This window comes from Simochromis diagramma, unplaced genomic scaffold (assembly GCF_900408965.1).
Source record: "Simochromis diagramma unplaced genomic scaffold, fSimDia1.1 OVJJ01000131.1, whole genome shotgun sequence".
Taxonomy (NCBI): domain Eukaryota; kingdom Metazoa; phylum Chordata; class Actinopteri; order Cichliformes; family Cichlidae; genus Simochromis; species Simochromis diagramma.
In genome coordinates, this window is record NW_024387200.1 from 10,715,237 (window position 1) to 10,725,380 (window position 10,144).

Sequence of the window (10,144 nt, forward strand, 5' to 3'; positions counted from 1 at the left end):
GCAGGACAAAGCAGCCTGACGTCTGATTACAACAACATCAAATGTGAAGACGGAATAATAGTGACACAGCTTCCACAACCACAAGTGCATTACAAGAAAGAATGACAGTTCTTCAGTTTAGGGTGTTGTTTACTATTACTACACATAAAGATGCTATTGTGTTGGGGTCTTAGAGTGGAACGGGCTACAGAGTGTGTGTGTGTGTGTGTGTGTGTGTGTGTGTGTCTCACCGCTGTGGACAGCCTCGAGGCCAAAGTCATCTCCAGGTTTCCCTTGAGGCCGAGCAGAGCGGGTACCAGGATGAAGATCTCTGTGATGTACTGGAACGCCTCCCAGTGCTGCAGACACCAGAAAGTCACTTTGCTTTTTCTGGCTATCACTAAACTTCACACTTACATGTTGTGTTTTCAGGATAAGGCGAACTGGGGATTTGCATCATTTAACTGTGAAGCAGTGAAGTAAATCCAGCAGCATTCACAGACTTTTCTTTTAAAGGTTCGTAACTCTGTCAGATGTTGCCAACAGGGATAACATGACTGCCGTAATGTCAGCTGAGCAAAGCAAGAAACTCTTCTCCTCACACCTTACTGACTGCCCACAGCAAAGCTTTCACGTTTGCATGAAGGACACATTTGGGACGCGAGCAGCACTCTTCCAGCTCGTTGGCTCACGCTTCCACCGTCTGACAGATGGTTTCACCCAAAAAATGTAAATGTAGAGAAACGGAAAGGGTTGCAGGCAGGACCACGCTCGAGTGAGCGCTGCGTTTCTACGAGGAAGTTAAAATCTTCAATACATTCACAAAGAAACACTGAAGTTAAAACTACGGTTTAGAAATTGTGTAATTTCAGGGCAGAAATTACACTAGAAGGAGAAACAGAGGTCCCCGTCTCCAACCTGGGACTTCTATGTAAAACACCCTGCTCACAGATGTGCACCTTAAACATGTGATATGACAGAGTGCCGTTAACAACGCCGTTACAGAGCGGCCTGGTGAGATTACAGTCATATCAAGCTTGGTTGCCAGCATATAACCCAAGGAAGGTTTGGATAATGTGATCATTATTAGTCAGCACTACAGGTCACAGCAGTGACTGATGTGTTTAGTTATTGTTCCTTCTCAGCCAACACTGTCCTTTTACTGCAGCCTGGTGGGGTTGGGCGACTACTACTTTCAAATGTAGCTTTACAGCACAACACTTCCCAGCCTTGGTAACTTCGCTGCAGTTGTGCTACTATGTTCCACAGTCACAGAGAGCAAAACTGAACAAAACCCATATTTGTAATGAACTTGAATGAGCCTTTAATCCCAGCCTGCTTTGACTGGTTTAATAATGCTGGTTGCTCAATTTACCTGCACAACATCCAGCACCATTCCAGCTGATACGGTTCCAAATCCGGCAAGAAGGAAAGGCACCAAAATCTGAAATGCCATAGCCAGCACTGACTCCTTTGGCATATTCTGCGTGTTCGATCCCAGCCCTTCCTCCTCCTCTTCCTCCTCCCCATCTGCCTCTTCACCTGAGAGCCTCCTCTCAGTGAGCATAGGCTCCGTCTCCGAGCAGTCTCCATCGCCACAGTCTGCTAAAGTCAAAGAGGCCCGAGAGGCCCGGTCCAGAACCCGTCTACCTTCTATGTGAGACGTCTCCTGTCTGTACCCGTTCTGGAGTGAGTTGGCCTCAGATTTAGCTCCAAGGTCCACCATGGCCAACCGCTCCTCCTGAAGTTTGGTGTAACCGGTGGGGACCATGGTCTGGAAAATGGAGGTGATCCACCCCGGGGAAACAGGTTTCAGGGAGAGGCTGTTCCACCCGCCACCTGCTCCACTCATGCGCACTGTGAGACTAGAGCCAAGAGACTCCCCTATAGCTCCTTGTAGGCTTTGAATGCTCATGATGTGGTCCAGGGCTCCAGTGTCTCATCTCCTGTCATCCGGTCTGAGGGCGGTGTCCAGGCAGCGAGCGGTCGAAACGAGCTTCAGGGATTCATCAGCCTAAAGAAAACACGCACGAAATGAAATGAGAAGAGGAATATCTGCCAGCTGCTGATATGTATAAGACAAAACAACAGTAAGTGATAAAGAGGAACAAACGGTTCTTAAAGTGGAAATGCAGAGAAACAAGAGGTGACGTTAAAGCGTACGTGTCATTACTGCAGGGAAGGATTGTGCTGAAGCTGCTGTAACATACAACACTTTGTTTTTAATACATCATCAAGCAACGACGGGAAGAAATCCCAAGACTGGATCACCATCACAGATATATCAGTGCCAGCATCACTGCTCACCTCAACAACGCTTTCTGTTAAAGGACTGCTACCAGTTAGAAAATTAAAGAAATGAACAGGAACAGCTGAGAAGCATCCCAAAGAGCACCGGAAATACAATTCAGCCTGTTCCTGTCATTCATGTCTCGTTTGAAACGATGATGATGAATCTAGAGAGTAGAAGTTAGCTGCTAGTGTCGCTGCTGTGGGCTGACAAACTAAACCCGAGCTAGCATCCAAGTGACGAAACGTTTCTCCCACAAAACGCTGCGTCCAGATGAACAGAACCAACTTTTGGAGATTTGCTTCCCTGGGATGATTGAGCATCAAGTCTTTAAATCCGAGGTCCACCGAGCTGCTTCTTTAAATGTACCAACCGAGGATGTTCACAAAGTTCTTCCATAATTTGCTGCTGTTCCGGTGTCTCCAGTTTATCTGCGTTTCGTTGGTAAAATGTTCTCGAGACGACAGTTTTCATACTTTTTTAATTGCCACTGTTCAGGCCCATTTATTACCACCATCCTATTCAGCGCCGTCTCACACCACAGCTGCCATTCATGGATCATTTTGCCAAACAGGAACTTGACACAAACAGGCTGGTTGTGTATATGTTTATGGTCGCCACATAACACGGAAATGCTGCTAGCTAGCTGTGGAGGAATCAAAACAGTAGAAGGCACGTCGGCTGCCTACTTACCCAGCTTTAAACGTAAACCGGGAGAATACGGTGGCCACAGTTAGCCAGTATTACAAAAGTAGATAGGATATATATAACTCTTCAGTGCTAAGGATTATTATTACCGTTGTTTTTATCCTTGACATACGTTTTCACTGTGAAGAAATTCCACCCAGAGGAGATGCCAGTCCTTTCCTCTGACAGCTAGCCAGCCAGAGAGCCGCGTCAGAGCGAAACTGGCCAACCAAGATCGTCTACGCGACACGACGAGCGACTCCGTTTGAAAACAACGCCTGCTTACCAGAAGTTATAAATCCGGGTTGACCTGATTACAGATCCAAAGACATAGTATGTCCGACAAATGGGATGGTTTTCCTCACATCTATATTAAGTAATGCACTTTTAATCTTCGACTGCATTAACATTACTGCTATAGAATAAAACATCAGCTGGCTTCAGCGGATTAGAACAAAACTTTCAGATATAATTTTTATTGTATTACCCACATTACATAGTGGTAGTTTTGGTAGTATTAATTGCAGGTAAGCCGAGTCTATCAGCTGGGGAGTTTAAACCTGACAGTCTCGGTCCCCATCTGGAGGATGTGCGTAATCTTTACACCTAACAGTGTGTAGTTGTTTTTTTGTTTTGTTTTGTTTTTTATTAGTAAAATTAACATACAAACAAAATGCACCATATATTACACATTCAGAGAATAAACATTCCTTACATATTAGCAACTTTCATACATAGGAAAAAGAAAATATAAAGATGGGGTCACATAATTTAATAGATTATTAACTCACTAAATCAAAATCTTCCACAAAGGAAACAAAAAAGCAGCCTTTTTCTTTTTAACTAAAGTCAAAGATTTAACCAACAGGTTTAAGTCGTTTTTCCAGTAAGCTAGTGTTGGTTTGGTCTTAAAAAAACGACATTTGTGTATAAATTGCTTGCACAAGATTAATAACACATTAACACCATAATTAGCTTTCTTTTCTTTCAAAAACACTCCAAACATTATCATATTTAAGGTAAATGGGGTCATTTGAATCCTACTGGAATAAAGCCAGGTATGAAAAGCCAACCAAAATATTTGTATAAAACCTGACTGTGTAGTAAGGAGCTTGGAATGTGTGTGTAAACGCTAGAGTTCATCCCAAACACCAGGGGGCGCTGTATAATTCCTAAAACAAGCTTTGTCCCTACCTTTCACACGGATGTGGATTTCGACCAAAAAAAAACCCACATGTGGAGGAAAACATTATCGTGTCCTCTCTAAATCTAACATGGAATTAAACGTAAAGACAACGAGCTCGCAGGCGTTGCTGTCGTGTGGTAACGGAGGAGGTTTGGATGCTTTTTATTTCTTTCTGTTTTGTCAAAATGTCAGGAGAGTTGGACTGGGAAGAAGTACAGAGCCTAAACTGCACATTCGTACAGGAAAGCCAGCTTCTGTGTCAGTATTTTGTTGTAAAATACTAACTGTCTGTCAGACTATTTGAATATATGTAAGCAGCTACATGGAGTAATGAAAACTACACGTTTAGTTAAATCATTGCCAGCGTCGTTAAACAAAGTTATTACCTAAAGATTTCGTACAAACACGGTCCTAAAAAACTGCGGTCGTTGCTTTGACTTCAGGCTCTCTCACTGTAGTCATCGTGCGGAGCGCTGAGGCCTGATTTCCTCCTACTCGGGTAACTTTAGTGCCACAGTTCAGTGCTGTGACTCTGCAGGGCATGTTGAGTCCTTAATTGAAACGTAGTCGACCTTTATAACAAATAGGGATGGGTACCGGTATCCGGTGCCTTGATGGCACCGGTTCTGACATAAACGGTAGTAACCAGACCGAAAAGCAGCGCACATTTCGGTGCTTTTTTTTCCTGAGCTGTGATACACTTTAGATTCTAGCCAATCATTTTAAGTTTCCGAGGATAGTAGGCGGGCCCAGGTACGTACGTTCTTTTAGAGCAGAGCTACAGATTAAAAATGCCCAAAGCAAAGCGGTCAAAAGTCTGGCTGTACTTCACAGCAAAAGATGCAAACTCAGCTGCAACAAGTGCTTTAAGCTGATACTGTGATGCTGTCAAAGGAGGTAACACCTCAAATCTGATGAAACACCTGGCCACGCATAGCGTTTTTTTAAAAAGCCGAGAAATGCGCCGTATTTGACGGCAGCAGCAGCCGTTCTTCTCTGCGTGAGTAGCTTAACGTTGTTCGTGTGTGATTTACGTTGAGTAGGCTAACCACGTTATTACATTAATGCAGGTAAGGTGAACTAGCAAACATCATCATAGCTACATGCGGCTGTCTTCTTGTTTGATGGCAGATACTCCCTTCACCCTGGCCAAAAAGGCTAAAATGACCAAAGAAAAAGAGGGAAACAGCTGAACATGAGAGGTTTTTGGACAAAGTTTGTGTTTTTTCCATTGATTAAGCTTCCAGCCAAGAGTGATACCATATATGCCCCATAGCTGCAGAAAAGGCTAACATTGTTATCTTTTTACAAGAAAACAGCTGAACATGAGAGGTTTTTGGACCAATTTTGTGTTCTCCATTCTTTAAGCACCAGTTTGAGCACCGTTTAAGCACCGGCACCGTTTCAAAAGTACCGGTTTGGCACCGGTGTCGGATAAAACCTAAACGATACCCATCCCTAATAACAAATAAACCCATCTTAGACTAATGGAAGTTAAAACAAAGTCCACGGATCACGTGTTTACAGTGTGGGGAAAAACATTTTTACTTATAAATAAACGGACAGTCTCTAATTTTGATGGTAGTTTTTGAATGTAGAGAAACATGTCAGCCACAAACGCAGACAAAGACTCCACACTGGGTAAAAGTGACTTCTTTCACTTAATGCCCCGTAAATCAGGTTATAATGTTTCTGCGATGTTTTGTTGGAGGTTTCTGTTGATGTCTGTCAGTTAGAGTAAAAGTGCCGTTAGAGACATTAGAGACTGTTGCTTTATTTGTGTATCAAATAATTATTTCCCCCGTGCTGAAGTGACGTCAAACCAATCTTCACACACCATGTCAAAGTCTGCATTTTCCTTTTCTGTTGTTTTTATTTATTTTTTGTCTATATTTGGATTCACATTATAAATTAGAGTGTGGTATGTCATCCAACTCTCCCCTGGGAGGACCGGGAAAGCACTGGGTGGGAGAAGGACATTTGGAGTATCCTCCCTGCTGCTGCTGTGACCCAACTTTGTGGTCCATCCGGATAGACTGATTGATGCCTGATTATTTCTCACTTTGGCAACTTTCTCTGCAGCTTTCCAGACCATGAGAGATTTAGATTAATCATTGTGCTGACTAGAGTAAACCCAAATCTTAGCTACACAGAATGGTCATTTCACTAACTTTCTTAGGGACCTCTATCAGGGACGTGTTGCCACAACTGCTGTATTTAAAAGATTGAAAGGATTTCTACATATTAACCCACTCATGAGAAACGTGTCTTTCTTTTCCCACAGTATAGGAGCATAAGTTTGGTCATGAGGAGTAACTGATCTGTGTGTTGTGCTGCTAGGTCTCAGTGAGAAGCTTCTCCTCAATCCAAAAGCTGGAAGATCACTGCAGACAGAGAGAGTCCCCAGAAGCAGCGGTGAGAATGTCAAGCATTCTTTTTAGTGACAAGTTGGTCAATCGTTGATCTACCAAAAAGCATAAGAGTGATATGTGTGTGTGCGGGTCTTTCCCTGTGAATCAGTTCTGGACCGGCTGCAGAGCTTCCTCCCTCAGATGGCGGAGGCCAACGAGAAGCTGAAAAGACAGATGGAGGAGGCTCCTGCTGGACGCTTTGACATAGAGAGTGTGGACGAGGCAGAGAGGGTCATAGAGATGGTGAGTATCGGCCTGCCGCTGAACCAGCTGCACTGCCACCATCTGGTGACGTACTGAACTGTGACATGGAACATAAAGGACTCTGCAGTAGAGAAGTGTTGGAGGTTAGGGCAGCTGGTCTCTGGGTAAATCTGGCAGCTCCTTTCATACAAGGGCTGCGTTATTCCAAAGAGGTCTGCTGTGTGTGACTGCTAGGACTGCAGCAATGCATCGAGTAACTCAAATAACTCGGTTACATACATGCATATTTTTTTCTTACCTTTGTTTAAACTGCAACTCTGTAGAGCTCAGTCGTCACCATGTAAACACAATTAGACATGCAGCATGTGGGGGAAGTGTTACAGTACTGAGCCTTGTTTTTCCAACAGCAGCACACGACTAGGGGTGGGTGATATAAACGATATACGATAGAAACGATATAAATTTGGCCAACGATAGAGATTTTGACTGTATCGCTCTATTGCGATAGCGCATGTTGATGATGTCATCAAGCTGCGCCTGTTTTGGTTGAAAGCATCGCAGCGGTTAAAACCATTATCATCTGCAAATGATGGCGGGCGACAGTCAAAGCAAAGAGATGAAGCACTTTTAAAATATGGGGAAAGCCAAAAACTGCGCTTCCTCCACTTCCGTAACATTGATTCATTACTGTTGAATTCTCTCGCAGCTGCTCTGTTCCCATGTTGCTGCAGTATATTAATAACTAACCTCGTATTGTGGATGAATGATCTCAGTTGTTCTCCTGACTGAAGTTTGGCCCGTGTACAGCATCCTGCTATGCGATTACATTTGTCCTTGACCACCAGAATCCGTCACGTTAACTTTTATCGAGTGGAAAAAAAGTTGGCGTTCATCCTCCAGCTTCACTGTGCTAATGTTATGCTAACATAGCTGTGTCGCTAGCAATCACGTAGCACATCATTATATACCAGGTAGTCCAACTTCAGTAACTCTGCAAACGCCACTGCTGTTTAGTTTTCTGTCTTCATTTATGTTGGAAGTGGCAGCAGAGCTGTACCTTTGAATTAGTTTCAAAAATCTCTGTCAGAACATGGTATGAAATGTTTAGGTGGAAACTAGCGAGCTAACTTCCTGTTAACTTCTAACTCCGTTAAATGTAATAAATTCTGTTTTCATGGATGCCTGGATGTTAAACTTAATTGTTACACCAGATGATTTAATTAAAGATGAAAGAATTTAGACCGTTTTTAACTCTTAGTTTTCGTTTGACTTTGGGACCTGAAGAAGACGGAGTTTTGGACCCAGATTACTCCGCGAAGCTCCTCACTACGGCAGCCGTAATGCTCTGACAATCCATCAAAACATTTTTAACAGATTTCTGCCCAAATCGGTTCGAGGTCAGTAAGCACAACCAGAATTCATACACAAGGCACACTCTCGATTTTTGAGAATATTAAAGGATTTTAAGTGCGCCTTATAGTGTGGAAAATACGTTATACAGAAGAAAAGAATATATCGTGATATATATCGTTACCGCACGTGCTTCAAATTATATCATGATATGGATTTTAGGCCATATCGCCCAGCCTTACATACGACTTTAATCTTTGAACCATCATACTTTTATTCAACATTACAACTTAAGTGCAGTTCAGTTAGCATTAATTTACTGTTTTTGTCCTGTTCTTAATTCTTTCCTGCGTTTCCAAAACAAAAGTGAAAAACTGAAATCGACTCTATTAAGAGCTCCGTTTAAAGAATTCGGAGCACACGAGGAGAGTCGGTCTCTTATTTTGACAACAAAAAAAGACCCAAACTGTCTGTACTATTTATTACTTTCTATTAACGTCCATAAAGACAAGCATGATGGTGGCATCATCATTCTGTGTGTGCTCTTCTCAACACCCGGGGCAGAGATCGTTTCAGAACAGCTAACTGTCCCCAACAGCTTTGCAAAGATGTGAACGTGGCACACAAGCTGCCAAAATCCAGGTAGCCATGAGTTGTAACTGCTGCTGCAGACGCTTCCACGCAGCACTGAGTTAAGGCTCTGAACACTTTTGTAAATGACAAATTTTATTTGTTCTTCTGGTGGTGGATAAGTCTCAATCTACTGCTCATTTAATCAGTTTTTCTCCATTTAGCTGCTTTAAGTGCGTCTTTCACCAGTTGTGTAATTTTGTCCCCGTGTCCTCAGGATGTAGCACTCGTGGAGCTCAATGAGTCAGGTGACAGCGAGACGTCGGACTCTGAGGAGTCGGACTGCAGCGACGATGACGGCGAGGTCACAGAGCAGAACTTTAAACTGCCCGGAGACAAAGGCAAGAAAAAGAAAGTCAACATCCTGGTTCTGGACCAGCAGGGGGAGTAGACGAGTCAGACAGAGGGACCTTTAGTTTCTTTTCCATGGGAAACGTTTTGCCAACGAGATCCTCAGATGTCATGTCGGAGTTTCTTTTTTCTTTCAAACCTTCTTCACACACAGACAGCGGACAGAACAGCTGCTGCCTGTGGGAGTACAGTGAACACTGAAATGTGCACACAAACTGCCCATAGAGCCAGAACAAATGCTGGGAGTCTGCCCTGTGACCACGATGTCTGCATGCTGTGTTGTCTCCTTGTCCTCTGCTTCATGAACGTGAACACATCCTTGCATCAGTTTGGGCTTCAAACCGTTCACTTCAGCTCTCTGCTGAAGCAGGAAGTGAATTGTGAGTACAGATGGTAATGAAACAAAGCCTGCTCCATGCTCCACAACCAGCATTGAGTGAGTGACCCATCCCACATGGATGAATGATCCTGGATCCCATTGCAGATGCTGGCACTTGAACTGTGCAGCATATTGTCTTTGTCTCCGTGGATGCAGCATCTATCATTGGACCGTTTTACACCACATGAGGTGCCTGTTTCTTCTTTGTGTTTGTGGATACAGCAGGCTCACTGACAGTACTCGCCTGAGCAATATACTGTACCCTCATCATGTACCCAGTGTGACAAACAATGCTTAAAGTGCACAGCATAAAGCGCTCTCAGCTTTTAGAATTCGAGCCTCTGTGTATATTTGTTGTTTTCACTTCTGTTAAGAATTATATTTATATTTTCCACAGATTCTCTCCTTTTTTGAAACAAGGCTGTGAATGTGATTTTGAACCAACTGAATAAAGTTTGATGACATTTAATGGTAATTTTTGTAAAAGCTGAAAACACAAAATGCCTAAAAACTGCCCCCGAATGCATTTTTCACCCTGTGAGTGTCGCAGTCACAATGTTTGTATTCAACACAGTTTTTAATGACTGATCATCAGATCGTGGTCTATCCTATAAAACACTGAAACGAGTGTTGCTGCGCAGCGCCTTTAATCAACGTCAGCATTACAAAGTCAAATG

The 10,144-nt window shown here is 43.3% G+C and overlaps 2 protein-coding genes across 5 annotated transcripts in view; one reads left to right on the forward strand and one right to left on the reverse strand.

The window, feature by feature from the left end:
- The window catches only part of slc41a2b (solute carrier family 41 member 2b), a 40,396-nt gene extending 37,174 nt beyond the window's left edge, over positions 1-3,222 (reverse strand). The window contains exons 1-3 of one of the 4 annotated variants that reach the window (XM_040051170.1): positions 3,067-3,222; positions 1,355-1,993; positions 231-338 (exon numbers count right to left, since the gene is read on the reverse strand). In XM_040051170.1, the coding sequence (XP_039907104.1) occupies positions 231-338; positions 1,355-1,894 (648 nt within the window). In that variant the 5' untranslated portion in view covers positions 1,895-1,993; positions 3,067-3,222. Of the gene's footprint in view, positions 1-230; positions 339-1,354; positions 1,994-2,286; positions 2,940-2,962 lie in introns of those variants that run through there. The other 3 variants (XM_040051172.1, XM_040051171.1, XM_040051173.1) reach the window with 3 other exon arrangements.
- Positions 3,223-3,985: 763 nt separating this feature from the next.
- Positions 3,986-9,936, forward strand: nopchap1 (NOP protein chaperone 1). Its single transcript, XM_040051176.1, has 4 exons — positions 3,986-4,291; positions 6,483-6,557; positions 6,663-6,796; positions 8,955-9,936. Exons 1-4 carry the CDS (start codon positions 4,162-4,164, stop codon positions 9,126-9,128), a joined length of 513 nt encoding a protein of 170 aa, XP_039907110.1. The 5' UTR covers positions 3,986-4,161; the 3' UTR covers positions 9,129-9,936.
- Positions 9,937-10,144: the final 208 nt, after the last annotated feature.